The 26027-nt window shown below is 41.9% G+C and overlaps 2 protein-coding genes across 4 annotated transcripts in view; both read right to left on the reverse strand.

The window, feature by feature from the left end:
- LOC141085508 (circularly permutated Ras protein 1-like) overlaps positions 1-2297 on the reverse strand; it is a 209060-nt gene extending 206763 nt beyond the window's left edge. For 2 of the 3 annotated variants that reach the window (XM_073570922.1, XM_073570920.1), the window contains exon 1: positions 2146-2296. The gene's annotated coding sequence lies outside the window, so the exon portion shown is untranslated. Of the gene's footprint in view, positions 1-2145 lie in introns of all 3 variants that reach the window. The other variant, XM_073570921.1, reaches the window with a different exon arrangement.
- A 3710-nt stretch (positions 2298-6007) lies between these two features.
- The window catches only part of GYS1 (glycogen synthase 1), a 48552-nt gene continuing 28532 nt past the window's right edge, over positions 6008-26027 (reverse strand). Inside the window, exons 10-16 of the mRNA XM_073570924.1 lie at positions 15525-15603; positions 14991-15104; positions 14470-14596; positions 11194-11289; positions 9720-9883; positions 9042-9122; positions 6008-7473 (exon numbers count right to left, since the gene is read on the reverse strand). Of these exons, the coding sequence (XP_073427025.1) occupies positions 7153-7473; positions 9042-9122; positions 9720-9883; positions 11194-11289; positions 14470-14596; positions 14991-15104; positions 15525-15603 (982 nt within the window). The 3' untranslated portion in view covers positions 6008-7152. The remainder of the gene's footprint in view (positions 7474-9041; positions 9123-9719; positions 9884-11193; positions 11290-14469; positions 14597-14990; positions 15105-15524; positions 15604-26027) is intronic.

The following is a 26027-nucleotide window of genomic DNA, read 5'->3' on the forward strand; positions in this document are numbered from 1 at the left end:
AAAGGAAAAAGTATTTCCTCCTTTCATTCCCTCTCTACCTTTCAAATCTATTTTGTTTCAGAAACCTTCATTAGAGTCTTAAGGCCCCGTCTCACATAGCGAGATCGCTGATGCGTCAGCGATTTTGTGACGCAACAGCGATCTCGCCAGTGATCTCGCTTCATGTGACACATAGCAGCGACCGGCCCCGCCGCTGGATATCGCTGATCGTGCGCAAGTGTCCTGGGCCATTTTTTTTTCATAGTCTGTGTCCCGCTGGCCAGCATGCATCGCTGTTTGACGCCGACGATCGACCTCGTCGGCGACGCAGAACTCAGGACGCAGGCTGGAATCGTTCAGAATAGCTGATGTGCGACAACGCACCAGCGATCCTTACCAGGTCGTATCGTTGTCGGGATCGCTGGTGCGTCGTTTAAGAGAGCTGCCTGTTTGGCAGCGTACTAGCGACCACGTAGCGATGCACCAGCGATCCCTACAGGTCGTATAGTTGTCGGCATCGCTGGTGCATCGCTATGTGAAACGGGACCCTTAGAGATCAATGATTTCCTCCCCCCTCTTCCTCTTCTCTTTCCTGTGTAAACTGTCTGCAGCAGGAGCTTCCCCCTTTTGTCTACAGGAGAACAAAAGGATCATTAGGCTCCACCTCCCTTCACTAAAGATCTGCTGGGGATTAACTCTTGTGCTCTCTTAATGATTTAAAAAACTGTGATCGCTTTGGGAAGGACAAAGGGGAAATGGTATTTCTGGTTTACTTTTATCATTTATATGTAGGTTTAGTGAGAATTTATAATAATAATAAAAAAGTAAATGCTACAAAACCGACCCCCTCTTAAAAAGGTACAGAATCAAGACTTTAGCCTGAGCAGAACATTTATGACATCATAAGGATGATGACATCGTGCAATGTGAATGTATCTAGTGTACAAACATTGCACAACAAGCCCTTACCTGTTACATCATCGACTCCAGGTACCTTTCATGACTTATGCCTGGGGTCAAAGGCTTTGTAGAAAGCTGCTGCTCTGGAGTATACATGTATTATATGCATTAAAATATGTATGGAATATATACAAAATTATATACATCTGGGAACTATATGGAGTACAGAATATTCTCTATGTAGATAACCCTCATCAATGGATACAAAGTCAATGTACAACATAGCACCATTGACCCCCAAAACTCATTCCCGGAACCAGGTTTCTTAGGGCCCCCGTGTAAGACTTTGCACAACAGTAATTTCTCGCATCTGGTTCAAGATCTCGTCCCAGGCACATGGTCCTACAGTCAGCATTCCAGACCTAGTCTGTAAATTAAAGCGGTTTCCCCCCCCACTCACAAATGGGTGTTGTCAGATTGTAAATACAATTAGTTTTGCAATTTACAGCTCATTAAAATTTTCCGTTCTTGAGATATTAACACTTTGCTTTTCTTTACAGTTCGTCGCCTAGGAGATCGACCACCTCTGCCACACAAGCAGAACATGCGCAAAGTTATTTTCTATTGAACACGTCAGTACTCTTTTGAAGCTGACCAGGATTGCCGGAGTTTTTTATTTTTTATTTTTTTTTTGGGGGGGGGGGGGGGGGGGGGAAATAGTCAACAAAATGTTAATTAGAAAAAAAAGCGTATCCACCCAACCCATCCAAGAAACAGCAGAGTCTAGTATTGCATCTCCTTGCCTTTTATAACTTAGCGCCCTCGGTGGGTCATGGAAGACCACCTCCAGAACATGTTAAGGTCAACTTCACACATGGACCATGCTCAGATCAGAATTCCTGACTCAACCGCTGGCCGGCTCTCTTGACCTGAGCCATCTGCCCCATAGGCATATATGTGGGCATGCATATGGAGACCCTCCCCCCCCCGGCCAGGCTGGGTATTGTGAACCGAGCCTGTTCATGTGACAAAGATTTGTCCTCAAGTCCTGATGTATACTGGCAGAAAACGTATATAGGGGCTGAATAATGGCAAGATACAGCAACCATCTCGTAATCACAGTGACCAAGGACAATGCACTGTGCACTGCAGATAATAGATTCAGGACCATACAGACTTACAAAGCTATCAGTCCTGCATTATATTAAGTATTCTACCATTAATGACATAGGTTACAATGCCAATTATATAAATTCTCACTCTTACCTGCTGCGGTGTTGTGTTCCTTCTTCTTGAAAGGTTATTCAGTGTGGTGAACAGTAAATGAAACTCTTGGAAAAGGTGTGGTGACAGCTGATAACGCTACACATACCAGGAGCTATAAACAGCTAATGAACACCTGGCTGCAGTAATGCTTACGGCCACTAGGGGCAGTAGAGACAACTAGCATTAACCTGGCTGCAAACAAGCTGCAAAGTACAAAACTAATGATTATCTTCACCATTAATAACACTTTGCCTACAAAACTGGGTAAGAATCCACTTCTTGCCAATTCCTACAGACCCAAGCCGTGTAAAGATCCAACTCTTCTCATTTCCTATAGACCCAAGCCAGGCAAGGATCCACATCTTCCAAATTCCTATAGACCCAAACCGGGCAAGAGTCCATCTCTTCCAGATTCCAATAGACCCAAACTGGGCAAGGATCTACCTCTTCCAGATTCCTATAGACCCAAACGGGGAAAGGATCCACCTCTTCCCGATTCCTATAGACTCAAACTGGGCAAGGATCCAGCTCTTCCCAATTCCCATAGACCCAAACTGGGCAAGAAACCATCTCTTCCAGATTCCCATAGACCCAAACTGGGCAAGAAACCATATCTTCCAGATTCCTATAGACCCAAACGGGGAAAGGATTAATGATGAGTGAGTATACTCATTGCTCGGGTTTTTCAGCGCATGCTCGGGTGACCTCTGAGTATTTTGGCGTGCTCGGAGATTTAGTTTCTGTGGACGCAGCTGCATGATTTACTGCTGCAGGACAGCCTGAATACATGTGAGGAATGCCTGATTGTTAGGGAATTCCCTCATGTATTCAGGCTGTCCAGCAGTCGCAAATCATGCAACTGAGGCGACGAAAACTAAGTCTCTGAGTACACCAAAATACTCGGAGGACTCCCGAGCAACGACTATACTTGCTCATCACCAGAAAGGATCCAAATCTTCCCGATTCCTATAGACCCAAACGGGGAAAGGATCCACCTTTTAAAGATTCCAATAGACACAAACAGGGCTAGGATCCACATCTTCCTGATTCCTATAGACACAAATGGGGAAAGGATCCACCTCTTCCCGATTCCTACAGACCCAAACGGGGAAAGGATCCACCTCTTTCTGAATCCTACAGACCAAAACGGAGAAAGATCCACCTCTTCCCGGTTCCTATAGACCCAAACGGAGAAAGATCCACCTCTTCCCGATTCCTATAGACCCAAAAGGGGAAAGGATCCACCTCTTCCCGATTCCTATAGACCCAAAAGGGGAAAGGATCCACCTCTTCCCGATTCCTATAGACCCAAAAGGGGAAAGGATCCACCTCTTCCCGATTCCTATAGACCCAAAAGGGGAAAGGATCCACCTCTTCCCGATTCCTATAGACCCAAAAGGGGAAAGGATCCACCTCTTCCCGATTTCTAGACATAAACAGTGCAAGGATCCATTTCTTCCCAATTCCTATAGACCAGGGGCACACAACTCCAGCCCTCAAGGGCCACCAACAGGTCATGTTATCAGTATTTGCTTAGTATTGCTCAGGTGAGGATTCCAACACCTTGTGTAATGCTAAGGAAATCCTGAAAGCATGACCTGTTGGTGGCCCTTAAAGGCTGGGGTTATGCACCCGTGCTATAGACCCATATCTCTGTTCTCTACAGTCATCAATATTATAGCGAAAGCATTGGCCATTAGACTCAAGGTTATATCCAAGGAGGTGCATACTTACCAGTCAATTTAATGCCTACTAGATCCACAGCGATAAACATCCACCGACTAAATCTTAATCTTCAATTCCCAGTGGATAACGTGGGAGATAGGGTCATAAGTTCAGTGGATGTCACAAAGGCGTTCGAGTCCAAGGAACAGAAATTCTGGTGGGCAGTGCTTGAAAAAATTGGCAAAGACTCGGTCTTCATTTCATGGATAAGGTAGTTATATGGGAGACCCATGGCTAAGATAAGAGTAAATGGACAGTTTTCTGCCACCATTGACCTTGGTAGAGGCACTAGGCAGGGATACCCCTAGTCTCCCATTCTCTTTGAAATAGCCATTTAACCTCTTGCTGCAATTATCAGGAGTCATCCGTGCATAGTGAGTTTTCATAGAGGAAGGATGGAATAGAGTGGCCCTTTATGATATACACATATATACACACACACACATACACACACTTTTTAGCAGAACCTTTTACCGCTTTACCAGTGGCAATGGAGACTATGGAGAGATTCAGGAGAAATTTGGGCCTGGTGATTAATTGGAGTAACTCAGTTCTACTCCCATTGTATAATTGGGACAATGTACCTTCCTATGCTTACTTCAACTTACAAGTGGCCTCAGAGTTTAAATATCACAAAAAAGGGCTATGATAAAATAAATCTAACTCCAAGTTTCACAAAATGTAAGCATTAAAATGGGAGCTTGGTCCAAACTACCATTGTCAGTGCTGGGATGCACAAATTTATTCCAAATTTTTTGGCTGCCCCAGTTGCTATACGTTTTACATAATTCCTTTATCTGGATATTTCAGAGATGCTTTTTTTAAATCTTTTTTTAGGGAATTGATAATCCCCAAGAATTAGACTGGAAACATTGCAAAGAGGTAAAAGTGATGGGGGCCTGGAAGCTACAAACTCATGGGTCTGATTTATAGTGGCTCAACTACAGCAGATACATGGTTGGAATGATCCTGGTGGTGGGGAAGCATCGCATTTTTTACTTCAACAATATTTTAAAGGGTATGTTCACACTGGGTTTTTTGCTGCTTTTTTATGCCATTTTGCAGCTGATTTTTACAGTATCAGCAAAGCCTATGAGATTTCAGAAATCTTATGCACACACTTTGTCATCAGGATTTTGTGCTTTGATGCTTTTTTTGGACAGAGCATGTCACTTCTTTCAGCGTTTTTGCAGTGATTTTCACCCATTGACTTAAATGGGTGTTGAAAAAAAAAGCAGCAAAAACGCAGGTATTTGCAGTGATTTTGCGGCTGAAAAGTCACAGACATTAGCATGAACAAAGACAAGTTAGCCCAAAAAACGCACCTAAACCTACGATTTTGCCGCAGCTTCGTTCCTGCCAAGAAATCAGGTTTTTCTGCCGAAAAAAAAGGCAGCAAAAAAACGCCCATTGTCAACTTACCCTTCGCACACAAGTTTAAGGTCCCTTAGGGAACACCCTTTATGTGCCAGATGCAAGGTAAATCCAGCAAACTTATTACACATGCTCTGGTCTCATCCTACTCTGGAACCCTTTTGGAAGGTTGTACTGGATATTCTAAATGTCGCTGTTTCTCGTATGTTGACAATAGCTAGGGAATTAATAGCTCAACAGGTCAGATCCACACAAATCCGGAGTTCATAATCAAAATCAGTTATTAAACTTGGAAAGAGGTATAGGTGTAATGGTATTTTAACAGCTGCTCTACCAATTCGATTAATTTATCTGGCAGAAACCTTCCTTATTATGCCTTTATCTGCACAAACCCGTGAGTGTTCTGTATCAGCCACAAATCTCTTCACAGTACAATGTTGATGATTAAGTTTTTATACCTTATCCGAGACATTGCACTATTAGACACTTTTCGGCAGCAGAGATCCTTTTCCTTTCTCATAAGAAACCTGTACATTCTTAATGTGGAAGTCTTCTTAGGTAGTTTTCCTTTAATTGGGTCTTACCTTTCAAACTAATTATAACCAGTGTTTGACATTGATTTTAGTGATCCAAAGAGCCCCAAGACATAAGTAATTTTGTACTCGATTTTTTGGCAGTGATAGACACAATCCTGACTATAAATTACGTTACAGGGCACAAAAAAAAAAAAAAAAAAAAAAAAAAAGGACACCAAACGACAAGGTTTCATCAGATTTAAAAATTTAATTTTAAATACTACATATCTGTATATGAGAATTCGGTCTCCGCAGTCCCATCACATGATGATCAGTCAGTCACAGATATAAAAGATGAGTCAGGGCATTATCTGTCATGATCACAAGAAAAAAAAAAAAAAAAAAAAAGAGAAGGCTGAGAGGAGCAGAGTAAAAATAAGAATAAAAAAATAATACCACCGGGAACTCAAAAAAAACAAACTCCTCTAAATGTCAAATGGTGTGGATTCAGATTGTGGGAACAGGAGCCAGTGTCTGCTGAAGGCAGCCATGATTACCTCCTCCCGACTTGGGCAGTCATGCACATGGGTCAGCGAAGGTGTCAATATACCCTTCCTGCCTGCCTGAGAGATCCATAGAGAGTCCTATAATGGGGATTAGGTCCCCTAGCATCTGGATAGGTATTGTCATACTACAAACACGGCATACAGTTACCTGGATTAGTCAATCATAATGCAACATGCCCAGATGTGCTATAACTTACACTAACAGATTGACCTTCATTTTCTTATCTGAAGCGCGTCAGCTATGGCCATCATTTATAACGCGGGTAACACAATACACAGAATTCACATTCTAGTCGCTTACATTCTACCACTGGAGACACAACCAGATACCCTGAGACCATATTCAACACTAGCAGCTTTATGGTTTACATTGCTGGAAGACGTCCTGCAGGAACATAACGGCATCGGGCACAGTGGACACTAACTACATTGCCCAATGTTGGGAACCGGACATTGGGCAAGGCCATAATCAGTAACTTTAGAGTATACAGATATTTGGAAAACAGATCTGGAGACTGTGGGTGCCTTTGTTGGATAGGTTTGGAAGTGGCGCCAAAAAAGGAGAGCAAAAAAAGGCGATCAGTTTGGCGGAGCTCGAGGTATCTTCTTGGTGGCTACTGAAGCAACAAGGAAACCCAAGACAAAAGGAGAGAATCAGATGCCTAAAACCTAATGAAGTTATTCTCAGAGAGAGAGCAGCGGATGACTTGTGAAAAGCTGCAATTGTATCGACATGGCGGAGCCAAGACAAGTCTACAGATGTCGGGGAAAAAGTGGTGTTCCTCTTCTGTACTCAACTTGGAAATGACCCAGAACTTGAGTTGAACTTAGTTTCTCTCCTCGATGAACGAGTTGGTTGGGCTGCTGAGGTCACTTGGGCTACTTGGGTTGGTGGGGGTGCTGGCATTGCTGGCGTTACTGGAGTTTCCAGCGTCGACTGAGCCCTTTTTGGAGCGCTTGCGCCACTCGGGAACCTGCGTTGTGTTGGACATAGTCGGCTGCTTGATGTTCTGACGATCCTTCTCAGCTTCTTCCTCTTCATCGTATCGCTCATCATCTTCTGTTTCGCTGTGATGTGGACTGGAGTGGCGGGAGAGGGAAGGAGAAGGTGGTACGGAGGCTGGACGTGGATAGCGGAAACCTGCAGCCTACAAACAAGATGATCGAGGTTAATATCTAGCACATCAAATGTCCCTGCTCTATAGCATGGCGCAGGCAAGGGCAGGTTCATATCTTCAATCATAAAAGGCACTAATAAAAAAATTAACACTTGATGCAAACACAGACACCATTATAGTCAATAGGGTCCAGCCAGTGCAACCAGTAAATGTCAGGAGATGGATTTATACCCCATTTGAATTCAGTTTTTCTGTTTCTATGGCAGAATGGAGCAACGTAGCGCACAATGCAGATATGGTCAAACCCTTGAAGGGAGACAGTTCACCAGGTTTCTGCTGCTCCTTATGAAACCGGGTCAGAGACGCAGATTTCAGCGATATAATACTTACTGGGCTGCTGCCATTTTGATAAAAATCCCCGTTTTCTCTGCTGCATATCTACCAGTTGTCTGAATGCTGAGGCCTGTATAAGCTCACCCTCACTGATTGGTAGCTTTCTGCCTATTCACAGTGTACACAGAAAGCAGCCAATCAGTGGTGGGGACGTGTGGTTAAACTACATAACAGCAGGTTTACCAAGTGACAGTCTCCTACTGATAAAATAGTGATTTTATCAAAACTACAGCAAGCAGCTCGTTAAGTGACAACGCTGAAATCAACGTCTATGCCCCTACATTATACTGGGCTCAGCTTAGGTTGCAAAACATGCTGACAAATTCCCTTTAAACAAAGTTTGGAGCCTGAATTATATGATGCAGTCCCTCTGGCCACTAGATGCCAGCACACAGCTATTAGTAATAATCAATTTTACTGAAGGGTGTAAAGCAAGGCGACATCCTTGGCACCTGGTTTCCAGTGTCACCCGTCTGGCCACTAAAGATGATGACCACTCATTAAGAATACTTGTTAGTACAAAAAAAAAAAAAATTATATATACATTTCTGTATTTTGTAGTGAATATACATTTAAAAATTAATATATGTTTATTTGATCATTTATTTCTAACATAAAATAGAGAAATGATAAATTATATATTACACAAATTCTAATATATATATATATATATATATATATATATATATATATATATATATATATATATACACACACACACACATATTCATTATAAAATACAGAAATAATTGTATATATATATATATATATATATATATATATATATATATATATATATATATATTATACATTTCTGTATTTCATAATTAATACATTTTATAAATTATTTCTGCATTTTATGATGAACACATTATAATTTGTATAATATATTACTCATACATACACACATTTTACAAAACCAAATTATAAAACAAATAATTTATAAATGTATATATAATTTTAATATATTAATTTTTTCTGCAATATATGTATACTAAAATTATATATACATTTATAAATTATAATTTGTTTTATCATTCTCTATTCTATAATTTGGTTTTGTAAAATGTGTGTGTGTGTGTGTGTGTGTGTGTGTGTGTTATATATATTAAATAAATTCTTAAATATATACACACAAAATATATTAAAAAAAAAAAAAAAAAACACAAGCACACATCTCTGGACTCACTAAGCTTTGTACTTACTGCTGTTGGCTCATGAGGCTCGTATGTAAAGTTGTCCGGGAACGCCTTAGCCAGGGCCATGTGCCGAGCGTACATGTAATACTGACATTTATTAAGAAAAAAAAAAAACAACAATTAAACAAAGAAGTATTAGTACACTTAAAATAAAGAGAAAAGAGGCGAGGACATCACCGAGTAAAGTTTTACATCTTCAGAAATGACTAGAAATCTTGAACTAAAATGAACCCATGCTTTTCGTACAATTCCTTACAAAGAGGATATTCAGAACTTTTGTTTAAAGGGGAGCTTCCAGTTTTGAACCCAAACCATTTAAAACATGATCAGATCCTTTCCTGACAAGCAGATTAGAAAGCCATTTCTATTGGTCGACTTTGGAGTGAAGAGGATCTCTATACAGACAGTGGGGAGGTGGACTGAGTATGTGTGACCACCGGCACTCCGCCCGTTAGGTGGACGTGCACATTGCTAGACACTTTAAACACCAGGTGGCGCCATGCTAGGTAAGAAAATATATCTAGTCAACGGATTGTTTTTTTAAACAGCACGTAAATGGCGACTAACCTTTATTTTTCATGACTTGTACATGAAATATTATATTGCACCCATTCTAATTTCTCTCAGACTGTACATTGGAAAATGAATTACTCCCAAAATTTCTATTGCACAGATTGCCCTTACCCTGGCCAGATATTTCCAGTCCAGCAGGTCGGAGAGGCGCTCCGTGCGGTTCCTCTGAATGATGCGCTGGCGCCGGGTTTGCTGACAGAAGTTGTAGAGGAAGGACGTGAGCTGAGTGCAGGAGTCGTCCACCGAACGGAAGCGCCGGTCTAAGATGTAAATTCCTGCAGGAACAAAAGGGACCTCATGACGCACGGTCTGAACATGGCATTAAAGGGGAACATTTTTTTCCTTTAAAATTTGGGACTAAAAATCATTTTTGCATTCGGGCTTCATTGAAAATGTTGCACTGTTTGGCTTTAACTATTCTTGGCTTGTTTCGCTGCACATTCATCTTTGCTGTGGTCTGTGGTCATAAATCCGCTGAGAGGAGCTCAGAGAAAGACAAAACAGAATGAGCTCACTGACAGATTCTTAGCTAACTCATTCTGGAGGCAAATATAGGAGGCTAATTTTTAATGGAACCCAATTGCAAAAATGAATCTTTCGCACCCGCGCATTTAAGTAAAAAGAAAAAAAAAAGTCCTTAAGGCTATGGGCCCACGTAGCGTTTTAAAACGTACAATGAAAACCGGACTCCTTCCCAGAAATCGCGCGGTTTTTTTCCGCGCGATTTCCTCAAGCACTTTCCAAGCGATTTGAAGCATCGCTTGGAAAGTGATTGACAGGTTGGTCACACTCGTCAAACATAGTGTTTGACAAGTGTGACCAGCTTTTTACTATTGAGGCTGCCTATGCGGCCTCAATAGCAAAAGATAAAATGTTAAAAATGATAAAAAAATAAAAAAAATCGGGGTATATTTACCTTCCGAAGTCCCGCGCTGCATTCCCGGCCTCAACGTTCCCAGCGATGCCTTGCAAGACCTGTGATGACGTTGGTCTCGCGTTACTATAGCGATCTCGCGAGACTGCTAGAGTCACGCGAGACTACGTTATCACAGGACCTTGCCGCAAGGCATTACTGGAAACGCTGAGGCCCGGGAACGCAGCGCGGGACGTCGGAAGGTAAATATACCCCGATTTTTTATTTTTTATTCTTTTTTTTACAGGGGTATGGTACCCAGGGCCTGGAGGACAGTCTCCTCTTCTCCACACCGTGGGTACCATCCGCACATGAGACGCTTAACTTTGCGCATGGTGGGCATAGCCACATGCGGGAAGTAAGCGGTTCTCATGCATTCCTATGGGTGCGGAATCGCGGCAATTCTTTGCGATTCCGCACAAAAGAATGAGCATGCTGCGATTTTTTCCGCGATGCGATTCCGCCGCGGAAAAAAGCGCAGCATTAGCACAGCATGTGCTGAATGCCATAGGAATGCATGGGGGGCGTCATGTACAAGATTTTTAAACGTTTTCGCGCCGAAAATCGCGGCAAAAACGCTTAAAAATCGCATCGTGGGCACACAGCCTAAAGGTAGACAACCTCTTTAAATACCCGCTAAGGACGGATACATTATCATGTACAGCTGCTTACCGTAGGCAGTGGGGTCGGCAATATGCTCCTCCATGAAGCATCCAAATCCTGACAAGTTGGTGGAAATGCTGGGGATGCCCATGACTGTACATTCAGCTGAAAAAGAGACAAGTATTCACATAGTATAATGATCACAGAGCTGCAATTCTCACTACATCCAGCTGATGGCGCCACTAGGTGGCACGTCCACAGGGTACGGAGTCACGAGAACTATGCCATGTTCAGGGGCTCTATCAGGTATAGCAGCTGAGAACATTTAAACCCTTCCATATACAGTGCCTTGCGAAAGAATTCAGCCCCTTGTAATAATAATAATAATCTTTATTTTTATATAGCGCTAACATATTCCGCAGCGCTTCACAGTTTGCACACATTTTCATCACTGTCCCTGATGGGGCTCACAATCTAAATTCCCTATCAGTATGTTTTTGGAGTGTGGGAGGAAACTGGAGTGCCCGGAGGAAACCTACGCAAACACGGGGAGAACATACAAACTCCTTGCAGATGTTGTCCTTGGTAGGATTCGAACCCAGGACCCCAGCTCTGCAAGGCAAGCAGCGCTAACCACTGAGCCACCGTGCTGCCCTAGTAACTTTTCAACCTTTTCCCACATATCATGCTTCAAACATAAAAGGTACCAAATGTAAATTTTTGGTGAAGAAACAACAAGTGGAACACAATTGTGAAGTTGAACAAAATGTATTGGTTATTTTAAATTTTTGTGGAAATTCAAAAACTGAAAAGTGGGGGAGCAATATTATTCGGCCCCTTTAACTTAATATTTTGTTGCACCACCTTTTGCTGCGATTACATCTGCAAGTCACTTGGGGTATGTCTCTGTCAGTTTTGTACATCGAGAGACTGAAATTCTTGCCCATTCTTCCTTGGCAAACAGCTCGAGCTCAGTGAGGTTTGATGGAGATCATTTGTGAACAGCAGTTTTCAGCTCTTTCCACAGATTCTCGATTGGATTCAGGTCTGGACTGTGACTTGGCCATTCTACCACCTGGATACGTTTATTTGTGAACCATTCCACTGTAGATTTTGCTTTATGTTTGGGATCATTGTCTTGTTGGAAGACAAATCTCCGTCCCAGTCTCCGGTCTTTTGCAGACTCCAACAGGTTTTCTTCAAGAATGGTCCTGTATTTGGCTCCATCCATCTTCCCATCAATTTTAACCATCTTCGCTGTCCCTGCTGAAGAAAAGCAGGCCCAAACCATGATGCTGCCACCACCATGTTTGATAGTGGGGATGGTGTGTTCAGGGTGATGAGCTGTGTTGCCTTTAGGCCACATATCGTTTGGCATTGTTGCCAAAAGGTTCGATTTTGGTTTCATCTGACCAGAGCACCTTCTTCCACATGTTTGGTGTATTTCCTAGGTGGCTTGTTGCAAACTTTAAATTACATTTTTTGTGGATATCTTTGAGAAATGACTTTCTTCTTGCCACTCTTCCATAAAGGCCAGATTTGTGCAGTGTACGACTGATCGTTGACCTATGGACAGACTGTCCCACCTCAGCTGTAGATCTCTGCAGCTCATCCAGAGTGATCATGAGCCTCTTGGCTGCAACTCTGATCAGTCTTCTCCTTGTTTGAGATGAAAGTTTAGAGGGACGGCCGGGTCTTGGTAGATTTGTAGTGGTATGATACTCCTTCCATTTCAATATGATCGCTTGCACAGTGCTCCTTGGGATGTTTAAAGTTTTGGAAATCATTTTGTATCTAAATCCAGCTTTAAACTTCTCCACAACAGTATCACGGACCTGCCTGTTGTGTTCCTTGGTCTTCATGATGCTCTCTGTGCTTCAAACAGAACCCTGAGACTATTACAGAGCAGGTGCATTTATACAGAGACTTGATTAAACACAGGTGGATTATATATTCATCATCATTAGTCATTTAGGACAACATTGGATCACTGAGGGATCCACAATGAACTTCTGGAGTGAGTTTGCTACACTGAAAGTAAAGGGGCCGAATATTATTGCACGCCCCACTTTTCAGTTTTTGACTTTCCACAAAAATTTAAAATAACTCAAATTTCATTCAACTCCACAATTGTGTCCCACTTGTTGATCCTTCACCAAAAATTTACATTTGGTATTTTTATGTTTGAAGCAGGATATATGGGAAAAGGTTGAAAAGTTCCAGGGGGCCGAATACTTTCGCAAGGCACTGTATGGAAAATTTTAGTTTATGCATTTTGCTTCTCCTTCAGTGATTAGAAAACTCATTTTTGGCAACATTTTTTTTTTTTTTTTAGCAGATGAGTTGCAGTTTTGAAAGCCACCACACAATATATGGTCTGGATCCGCCCCCAGAAGGTGTAAGCCCCCTGGCCAAGCTGGATCACACACAGCCCCCCCCCGGCCATGCTGGAGTGCACAGGGCACCCCCCCGGCCATGCTAGAGTGCACAGAGCGCCCCCCCCCGGCCATGCTAGAGCGCACAGGGCACCCCCCCGGGCCATGCTGGAGCGCACAGGGCACCCCCCTGGCCATGCTGGAGCGCCTCCCCTTGGTCATGCTGGAGCGCACAGGGTGCCGCCCCGGGGCCATGCTGGAGCGCACAGGGCGCCCTCCCCCAGGGCCATGCTGGAGCGCACAGGGCAGCCCCCCCCAGGGCCATGCTGGAGCGCCTCCCCTTGGTCATGCTGGAGCGCACAGGGCATCCCCCCCCCGGGGCCATGGTGGAGCGCACAGGGCATCCCCCCCCCCGGGGCATGCTGGAGCGCACAGGGCACCCCCCCCCCCCCAGCCATGCTGGAGCGCACAGGGCACCCCCCCCCCCCCGGCCATGCTGGAGAGAAAGTCATGTGGATTTTTCAAAAGTTTTCATGGTGAGACTCAATACAGTAACCCATATAAACAGCTAAAAAAATGATTCCATGGAGCAGAGTGCTGCCCTCCTATGAGACCAAGATGGGCTCAGACTTTTTTTTTTTTTTTTTTTTATGAACCAGGCCTCAATATGAGAGGAGAGAAGCCTCCTGCCATTTGTTTTAAGTTTTAATGACTTGGGTGCTGGGGACCCCACTGATCAAAGCATAGGAACCTGTCAAAAGTTTTCTGAAACAGTTACTTAAAAAAAAAAAAAAAAAAAAATAATAATATGTGACAACCCCTTTAAGTTACTTACACATCACCTACACAGTTTCTATGGTGCCAATATTGCACCTCTAACAAACAATTTCAGTTGAAACCCAGAATAATAGCAATGCAAGTACACCAATGTCCCCTAACCCAGATGAAGATATGGAACATCACCGCTTACCGGGTGTGTAGCCCCAAGGCTCATAGTAAGAAGGGAAGACGCCCAAGTGGCATCCCCGCACAAACTCCTCATAATCCACCGGCAAAAGCGGACTCGTAGAGGAAAGAAACTCAGGATGAAAAATGACCTGTGAGAAAGAAGGAATGGAAGGAAACGAGATGAAGACAGAATAAAGCTACCGGTGCGGCGCAGTATATGCCCCATCTCGTATATTAATGGCATAATATCTACGGGACAGGCCATACATGTACACAAGATGTATATTCTGCACCTTACTTTATAACCAAGCTCCGTCACTCATTGCTGTCAGTGGAGAGGCGCTCTGAATTCCCATACAAAGTCTGACCATCCTTCCACCGACAGCATGCACAGAGACAGATGCCCACCCCATATGTGGGACCGGCATCTACTGTACAATCCTGTCATATACTTTATATCGATTAGTAACTAATTATAAAAGTTATACGGCCCGGGAATCATAGAAAAAGATGGAACCAGCACAGATACCGGGCCGTCCTCACCTTCACCCGGTCCGCACTGCTGTTGAAGAGTCCGATCCTTCGGATGGTATTTAGGATGGCGTCTGTGGAGTCATCCAGCATGTTATGGGTGCAGATTGGCGGGAAAGATTGTCTCTGTAGGGGGAAAAAAAAAAATCGTACCAAGTAGGTAATTCAGTCATTGCAACATCACATCAAGGGTAACCGAAAACCTTATGGAAAGCTCTATCGGCCATTAAGGAAAAACACTGATCACCATAACCCAGCTTACAGGGAACCTGACAAGTCCGATAAAGCCATTAACCAGCAGATATAGGGTGAATCTGCTGGTAAATAGAGTTATGAAAAGGTGTCCTGCCGCAGTACAGAAAGGGAGAAAATTAACTTAATTACTCCTGGGAGCCGCCGGCTTTCAGTCATGCTGCAATATTCTACTCAACCTGCAGACAGGGAAGAGTGAGTGGGGGGGGGGGGGGGGGGGCACGCATTTTTTTTTTATGGAAGACAGAGACTATGTTTTCGGAATCTTGGACAAGACCTTAGACAAAATCATACCTGTGTAGCAAAAATAGCCCTCTTCATCATAGTAAAGTCTTCTTTATCAAGCATCTTATTCATGTCTGGTAGATTCCCTCTGCAAAAGGAAAAAAACAAAAACAAATCGCATTTATTAAACCATTTACCTCCCCTATATTTTGTATTAATTTTCTTTAAAGGTGATAGATCACTCTTTTTAATATTACACACACACACACACACACACACACACACACACACACACACACACACACACACACACACAAGATCTATACAGTGGCATGTAAAAGTTTGGGCATCCCTGGTCAAAATTACTGTCATTATGAACAGTTATGGCCTGTTTCACACTTCAGTTTTTTCAAATCAGTCAAAATCCGCCAAAAAGTGAAAATGGCGGATCCGCCATTTTTTCCCATAGAGATACATTAGTGGCGGATTTTGGCGGATGGTCGTCCGTTACATCCTCTATTCGGCAGATCTGCCATATTCCTGGCGGATTCTGTCTGAGGTGGAAGCAGCTTGCAACGTTTTTTTGCGCCGTCAAAATGGCGATCCGCCGTCGTCCGCCATGCGGTAGAATGGGCGCCGGGATCCGCGATTTTGCGGAATCCGCCGGCGGAATCCGCTAAATCGCACTGAGCATGCTCAGAAAAAAAAGATACTTTTCCAGACAGTCCCAAAACTATATAAGGTGGGCTAATTGGGCCCAGACATGCAGTACCAGCACCCAGACAGAAGAGAATATACCAGACACAGCCAGCATCTGCCAGCATCAAGAGGCCTGCCACCAGAAGCCAGCACCTGGCATCAGCAAGTCAGGACCAAGAGGCCTGCCACCACCGAGCCAGGACAGAGAGGCCTGCCAGCACCAACACCAACAGCCTGCCAGCAAAGACGCCTGAAAGTGTGAGTATAACCTATTTGTTTGACATTTCTGTGTGTGTGTGTGTGTGAGAGATTCTCCAGTGTTGCGCGTGTGTGTGTGTGTGTGTGTGTGTGTGTGTGTGTATTTTTGTGGGGGGGTTCTTTTCATACTTTAATTTTTTTTTTCTGTTGCATGTGAACTGCATTTTATTTTTTTCATGGCTTCCCAGTGTTGCATGTCTGTCTGTATTGTTTTTTTTCATACTTTAATTTTTTTTTTCTGTTGCATGTGTACTGCATTTTATTTTAATATTGGCAATTGTGCTGTGATTGTGTTGTGTATTGTATGTGGCGTTTCTCTTTTATATCACTTTTTTTTTATTTTTCTTGGTATTTAAAATAAAAAAAAACAGAGTAGCTCCTACTTGTGTAACAAAAAATATAAACAAAAAAAAAAAAATTTAATAAAACTTGTTTTTACAAACTCTCTGTAGTATCATTTTTAAAACCAGGTAAAATTAAAGTATGGTTATGTACAAAAAAGGGACATTGGTTTTTGGTATACAAGTGAGGTTATACTCTCAAGTGAGATTGAAAATTTACACATTCAAACACTTGGGTTTACTCTCGGTGAGAGATATTCATGGAATTCACACATGCAAAACACAAAAAGTGTGGGTATACACAGGAATTACACACCTGCAATCACAGTGTGGTTACACTCTCAGGGAGAGATTGTCAGGGAATTTACACATGCAAACACTTAAAAGTGTGGGTATACTCAGTTTCAGGGAATTACATTAAATACCAATGAAGAACTTTTTTTTATGTTATTAAAATTTTCTTTATACTTTCATATCATTTCAGGAAGGACCGCACACCCGACAGTCCGCAGCAGACCCACCAGGCCGCAGCAAACCCACACAAAAGATTGAAATTTTCTCAGTAAGAATAAAGGCCTGAAAGCTTTGGTTAGCCTTTGTATAGTAGCTTAACAAGTGTCTTTATACTTGCAGATCCTTTCAGGAAGGACCCGCCAGCCACACCGCAGCAGAGGAGACCGGCAAGCCAGGCCGCAGGAATGTCTTCTGAAAGCTCCCCCTCACATCATCAGTGAACTGAGGTAAATAATGTTTTTTTGTTTTTTTTTTAATCTTAATTTTTTTTACGCGTATTTTAACTTTTAATTTTTTTTTAACCTATATGCATGTATTATGTTTTCACAGGAAGCTGAAGCAGAGGAGCTTCCAGGAGGAGACATGCAGGGTGGAGAAATACAAGGAGGGGGCGCGCAGAGTGTAAGTTTAGCACATACAAAAACTCACATACATACATACATACATACATAAATAATACACCCAACACAAACATTAATCACAGCACACACAATAACTACGCATCCATCTAACCAAGACTATACACGTGCTGTGCCAATTCTTTGGAATGCACTTCCCAGGTCAATACAATTAGTCCCCAATCCCCACAATTTTAAGCGTGCCCTGAAAACGCATTTATTCAGACTGGCCTATCGCCTCAACATATTAACCTAATCTATCCCTGTGTGGCACAGCCAAAAGTTTTTACCATAACCAGGTTCCCCGCATCATGTTCCCACATGCTTTATACATCCATTAGCCCTCTGTGTCTGTACTGTTACACACTTAACATTATGGCTGGTCCATACAATCAGGGCAACTGTTACCACCCACCTTTCGTGTCTCCCTTTTTTTCCCCTCAGAGTGTAAGCTTGCGAGCAGGGCCCTCATTCCTCTTGGTATCTGTTATGATCTATGTGATTATTGTTGTACAGACAATAGACATTACAGCATAAGTCCCCTCTGAAATGTAAAGTGGTGCGGAATATGTCGGCGCTATAGAAATAAAATTTATTATTATTCATTATTGTAACTCTCTACTAATCGGTCTCCCTCTCACCAAACTCTCCCCTCTCCAATCTGTCTTGAATGCTGCAGCCAGGATCATATACCTCACCAATCGTTAGACCGATGCTTCTACCTTCTGCCAGTCATTACACTGGTTACCCATCCACTCCAAAATCCAGTACAAACTTGTTATCCTCACCTACAAAGCACTCCATAACTCAGCACCACCCTACATCTCCTCCCTAGTCTCAGTCTACCACCCTACCTGTGCCCTCAGTTCTGCTGATGACCTGAGGTTAACATCCTCAATAATCAGAACGTCCCACTCACGTCTCCAAGATTATACACGTGCTGTGCCAATTCTTTGGAATGCACTACCCAAGTTATTACAATTAATCCCCAATCCCCATAGTTCTAAGCGTGCCCTAAAAACGAATTTGTTCAGACTGGCCTACCGCCTCAACGCATTAGCCTAAATATCCCTGTGTTGTCAATTCAAAAACTTTTACCATAACCTGGTTCTCACATGTTTTGTGCATTTAATAGCCCTCTGTGTCTGTATTGTTACATACTTAGGCTGATAAACCGGTTCATGCAGCATTACATGAACACCCGATTCTTACACTTTGGCTTGTCCGAACAATGAAAGCAAATGTTACCATCCACCTTTCGGGTCTCCCCTTTCCTCATAGATTGTAAGCTTGCAAGCAGGAGCCTCATTCCTCTTGGTATCTGTTTTGATCTACTGTTCAGAGACACCTGCATAAATATTGCCTCCATGGAAGAGTCATCAGAAGAAAACCTCTCCTGCATCATCACCATAAAATTCAGAAGTATGCAAAATAACATCTAAACAAGCCTGATGCTTTTTGGAAACAAGTCCTGTGGACCGATGAGGCAAAAATAGAATTCTTTGGCCACAATGATCAAAAGATACGTGTGGAAAAAAAAGGCACAGAATGACAGAAAAAGAACATCACGGCAACCATTAACATAGTAACAGTATTTAAGGTTGAAGGGAGACTTTAAGTCCATCTAGTTCAACCCATAGCCTAACATGTTGATCCAGAGGAAGGCAAAAAAAAAAAAACACATGCGGCAAACATTAAGCTGCATATTGGGGAAAAAAAAAAATTCCTTCCCAACTCCACATATGGCAATCAGACTAGTTCCCTGGTTCAACGCCCTATCAAGGAATCTAGTATATATAACCTGTAACATTATACTTTTCAAGAAAGGCATCCAGTCCCTTTTTAAATTTTAGTAGTGAATCACTCATTACAACATCATACGGCAGAGTCTCACTGCTCTTACAGTAAAGAACCCGCATCTGTGAGTATGCCTAAACCTTCTTTCCTCCAGACGTAGAGGATGCCCCTTGTCCCCTTCACAGGTCTAAGACTAAAAAGATCATTAGAAAGGTCTTTGTACTGTCCCCTCATATATTTATAAATTCAAAGAAGATCACACCTAAGCCTTTGTTTTTCCAAACTAAATAACCGCAAGTGTAATAACCTGTCTTGGTATTGCAGACCCCCCAGTGCTCCAATAACCTCGGTCGCTCTTCTCTGCACCCGCTCCAGTTCAGCTATGTCTTTCTTATACAACGGAGACTAGAACTGTACACATCTTGTTTGTTCTACCTAAGACCTTACATTTATCCCCATTAAAGTTCATTTGCCATTTATTGGCCCAAGCTTCTAGTTTACATAAAGCCTCCTGTAGTATAAAATTGTCCTCTTCTGTACTGATTAACCTGCAGAGATTAGTGTCATTTGAAAATATTGAAATTCTACTCTGTATGCCCCCACAAGGTCATTAATAAATATGTTAAAAAGAAGCGGGCCCAATACGGACCCCTCTGGTACCCCACTGCTAACCGTGACCCAGTCCAAGTGAACTCCATTAATAACCACCCTTTATTTCCTATCCCGGAGCCAGCTCTTCACACTTACATAAAATGAGGATAGTGGAAAATATGTGTATCAACTTTTTGTGTGGCACCGTATCAAAATCTTTTGAAAAGTCCATATATGCTACATCCACTGCATTACCTTGGTCCAGTCCAGAACTACCTCTTCATAGAAGCTTATCAGATTAGTCTGACAGGAACGGTCTCTCGTAAACCCATATTGGGTCATGAGGTTATTCTTCTTCAGATACTCCAGTATAGTATCTCTTAGAAAACCCTCCAGGATTTTACCCACAGTAGAGGTTAAGCTCACTGGCCTATAATTTCCAAGTTCAGTTTTTGTCCCCTTTTTGAATATTGGCACCACATTTGCTATACTCCAGTCCTGTGGTACAGACCCTGTTATTATGGAATCTTAATGGTCTATGACTGTACTTAATTCTTGCAGTACTCGGGGGTGTATCCCATTCGGGCCCGGGGATTTGTCAATTTTAGTGATTTTTAGACACCGCCGTACTTCCTGCTGGGTTAACCAGGTGACATTTAATGGAGAATTTTTGTTATCACTGATCATGTTATCCGTCATGGGATTTTCTTGTGCAAATACTGTAGAAAAAAAGTCATTTGGCATATTGGCTTTTTCCTCAGCCACCATTTCACCCAGACTATTTTAAAGGGGACCAACACTATCATTTTTTAGTTTCTTACTATTTATGTAGTTAAAGAATATTTTGGGATTATTTTTACTTTCTCTGGCAAGGAGTCTCTCTGTCTCAATGATTTGCTTTTTACAGAATTTATTTAATCTTCTGTATTTATTTAATGCCTCATCACTACCTACTTGCTTTAATTCTTTAAATGCTTTATTTTTGTCACTTATTGCGCCCCTTACAGCTCTATTTAGCCATAGTGGTTTCCTCCTATTTCTAGCATGTTTATTCCCATACGGTATATATTGTGCACAGGTCCTATTCAGTATGCTAATAAAACTACACAAAGAAAATGGAAGACGTTTATGTCTCAGGATATCGTCCCAGTTCATTGCATCAAGATCAACTCTCATCTGTTGGAAATTTGCTTTCCTGGAGTTTATTGTCCTTGTAACCCCTCTACTACACATCTTATTAAAGGATACATGAAAACTTATTAATTTGTGATCACTATTACCCAAGTGACCCCCAACCCTTACATTTGATATGCGGTCTGGCCTGTTGGTTAATATTAGGTCTAGCAGTGCCCCCCCTCTTGTTGGTTCCTGAACCAGTTGTGAAAGGTAATTGTCTCTCATAGTTGTCAAAAACCTATTACCTTTGCTGGAACTGCAGGTTTCGGTTCCCCAACGTATTTCAGGGTAGTTGAAGTCCCCCATAATAATGACTTCTCCTTGAGTCACTGCTTCATCTATTTTCTTTATGAGGATATTCTCCGTTGCTTCCATTATTTTTGGAGACTTATAACAAACCCCTATCAGTAATTTACTATTTTCCCCCCCCTCCCCTTATCTCTACCCACAGGGACTCTACATTTTCATTAGATTCACATATATTATCACGCTGGATGGGTTTTAAGGATGATTTTACATATAAACACATGCCTCCCCCTCGTTTATTAGTACGGTCATTTCTGAACAGACTATAGCCCTGTAAATTAACAGCCCAGTCATGGCTATCGTCCAGCCATGTCTCAGATATCCCCACCATGTCAATTATTAACCAAGTTAATTCTAATTCCTCCATTTTGTTGGCAAGGCTTCTGGCATTAGTATACATGCACTTTATGTATCTCTCTGTACCTCTATTCTTCTCTAGAATCTTAACTGTTCTAACCCCACCCCACATGCCACCCCCACCCCCAATTTCTTTATTTGTGCCCAGGTCTCTAGCTGCACAGTATTCCCCTCCAATAAAATGAATACCTTCCCCCAATCCCTAGTTTAAACACTCCTCCAACCTTCTAGCCATTTTCTCCCCCAGCACAGCTGCACCCTCCCCATTGAGGTGCAGCCCGTCCCTAGCGTAGAACCTGTAGCCAACTGAGAAGTTGGCCCAGTTCTCCAGGAACCCAAACCCCTCCTTCCTACACCAATTCCTGAGCCACTTATTAACCTCCCTAATCTCCCGTTGCCTCTCTGGCGTGGCACAGGAAGTATTTCAGAGAATACCAAAAGCATGGGGGTGGATTAATCAATGCTTTGGGTTTGTGTTGCAGCCAATGATGCGGGGAACAATGGATTCAATGAAATTTCAAAAAAATTCTTGATGGAAACATACCATTTGTAAAACGATTGAAGTTGAAAAGAGGATGGCTTCTATAATTGGATAATGATCCTAAACACACTTTAAAACCCAAAATAGACAACCTCAAAAGGCGCAAACGGAAGGTTTTACAATGGCCCTCACAGTCCCCTGACCTGAACATCATTGAAAATCTCTGGCTAGACCTCAAAATAGCAAAGGATGCAAGACAACCCAGAAATCTCACAGAAATGGAAAAATTCTCCAAAAGGAAGACTAGAAGAAAATCCCTCAAACAACAACTGAAATCCTCTCACTAATGGCTACAAGAGTTTACAAGCTGTGATACTTGCAAAATGGGGCACTACTAGGTACTAATCATGCAGGGTGCCCAAACTTTTGCATCGTCCCATTTTCCCTTGTAATTTTTAAAATGTAAGAGATGACTTTTTTGGCCTAAAATGCAAAAGAAATGTGTCATCTGTAACTTTAGGCCTTTTAGAGATCATTTCATCTTCAACTTGCTTAACTGTTCACAACAACAGTAATTTTAGCCAGGGATGCCCAAACTTTTACATGCCACTGTATATACAGTGGCATGTAAACGTATGGGCACCCCTGGTCAAAACTACTGTTATTGTAAATAAAACATTATACAGGGTGGTCCAAAAGTAGGTGGACAGAAAATAACATTAATTATATTTACTAACACAAGCATAACATTGCCAATTACATTTTATTCTGAACAATAATACAAAAGCCCTGAAATTTTATCAGCGCAGGTGCTCAGACTGTTTTCCATCACAATTTGCACAGCTTTGAAGTCTGCCTCTTACGCTTCGACAAAAATTTTTGCACAAGTCTCCTTGGGTATTAATTTCTTGAAATGCATCTCTTATGTAATTTTTCAAATCACTGACACTTTTTGGTTTTCGACTATAAAGTTTGTCCTTGAGTACTCCCCAAAAGAAAAAATCCATTGGGGTCTAGTCTTGGTGAACGTGCCGGCCAATCAAGTGGGCCTCTTCGGCCAAACCATTTATTAGGAAATGTTTCATCAAGATACTCGTGGACTACTCTTGAATAATGTGGAGGGGCCCCATCTTGTTGGAAATAAAGGTCATTTGAATTAGGCTGTTGCTGTAACTGGGGAACAACTTGATTCATCTCGAAATTCTAATACTTATCTCCCGTGACTGTTCCATAAAAAAAAAAAAAAAAAAAATAAAATGGTCCAAAAACGCCAAAACTTGAAATACCACCCCAAACATTGACACCAGGCTCATTTAGTTGTTGCTCTAATGTTAAACGCATGTTCTCATTATACCAGTAAATACAATTATATCTGTTAATATGGCCAGATAATGTGAAAGAAGCTTCATCTCTCCACATAATGTTATCTAAAATTACTGGATTTTCTTCACTTTCGTTAAGCATAATCTCACGAAATTGCAGCCGCCTGTCTGGATCATCCTCCAATAAACCATGAATTAGACGTGGACGATAAGCTTTCCACCCAATAGATTTCAGGATTCGCATGATGGAAGTTCGTGAAATTCCCAATTCTAAAGAGACTCTTCCGGTGGACTTTTTTGGACTCTGAACAAATGTTTCAGCAACAAGTTGCCTTTTATTTTCTATACAGGCTGTTTTGGGTCGATCAGTTTTTGGAGCATTAAGGATTGAGCCAGTGGCAACGAATTTGTCAGGAATGCGGTAAATGGTTTGTCTCTTTGGGGCTTGAGTGCCAAATGTTTCAACCCAATTTGCTCTAACTGTTTCAGCATTTTGAGATTTCCAATACTAGAGTTGAGCGATACCGTCCGATACTTCAAAGTATCGGATCGGAATGGATCGGCCGATCTTAAAAAAAAAAAAAGTATCGGTATCGCCGATTCTGATACCGGAAGTCCCATTCAAGTCTATGGGACTTCCGGTATCGGAATAAGAAAAACCCTGTTTTTGCCTTGTACAGCCTCTCTGGTGTCTGTACAGGCCTTTCGGGGGGCTGTGCCGGCCTGCCAGGGGGTCTGTGCAGGCTCCGGTGGGCTGTGCCGGCCTGCCGGTGGTCTGTGCAGGCTTCGGGGGTCTGTGCAGGCATCGTCCGATGGGACTACAAGTCCCATCGGGCGATGCCTGCTACCATGACAGTGATTGACACATTAGCCAATGATGGGACAGTAGTAGTCCCATCATCCGGCTAATGTGGTGAATGTAAAAAAAAAAAAAAAAAAATTACATGCTACATACATACAACATGCATACTACATACATGCTACATACTACATACATGCTACATACATGCTACATTCATACTACATATATACTACATGCAACATACATACTACATACAGTATATACTACATGCATGCAACATGCATACTACATATATACATGCAACATACATACTACATATATACTACATGCATGCAACATGCATACTACATATATACTACATGCAACATACATACTACATATAGACTACATGCATGCAACATGCATACTACATATATACTACATGCTACATACATACTACATATATGCTACATACTACATATATACTACATACATACTGCATGCTACATACATACTACATATATGCTACATACATACTACATATATACTACATGCATGCTACATACATACTGCATGCTACATACATACTGCATGCTACATACATACCACATATATACTACATACATACTACATGCATACCACATACATACTACATACATGCTACATACATAACATATATACTACATGCATGCTACATACATACTACATGCTACATACATACCACATACATACTACATACATACTACATGCATGCTACATGCTACATACATAACATATATACTACATGCATGCTACATACATACTACATGCTACATACATACCACATACATACTACATACATACTACATGCATGCTACATGCATGCTACATACATAACATATATACTACATGCATGCTACATACATACTGCATGCTACATACATACTACATACATACCACATACATACTACATGCTACATGCATAACATATATACTACATGCATGCTACATACATACCACATACATACTACATGCATGCAACATACATACTACATGCATGCTACATACATACTACATGCATGCTACATACATACTACATGCATGCTACATACATGCTACATACATGCTACATACATGCTACATGCATGCATACTACATACATACTACATGCTACATACATACCACATGCATGCTACATACATACTGCATGCTACATGCATGCTACATACATACTACATACATACAATACATTCATACAATACATACATAGACATACAGTACATATAACATAGAGTAACATACTTACCACATTGTTCCCCGAAGCCATTGTCTTTTACGGAATAAATATTAACATAACAAACCACAAAAATACTCACCCACGATCCGAAGCAGTCCACGAGTGTGTCCCACGACGATCTTGGGTAGAGAACTGCAGCATCAGATGATGCTGCCGTTCTCTACGGGCTGCAGGAATCCAATGACGGAAGGTAGGTATCCTTCCGCACTGTATTCCTCCGCCACTTAAAAAAAAAAAAAGTCCCTAGTCTCACTTTATGCCATTGCTGTGTGGGAA

Source organism: Dendrobates tinctorius, unplaced genomic scaffold (assembly GCF_039654945.1).
Source record: "Dendrobates tinctorius isolate UK_male_01 unplaced genomic scaffold, ASM3965494v1 ptg000028l, whole genome shotgun sequence".
In the NCBI taxonomy this organism is placed as follows: Eukaryota; Metazoa; Chordata; class Amphibia; order Anura; family Dendrobatidae; genus Dendrobates; species Dendrobates tinctorius.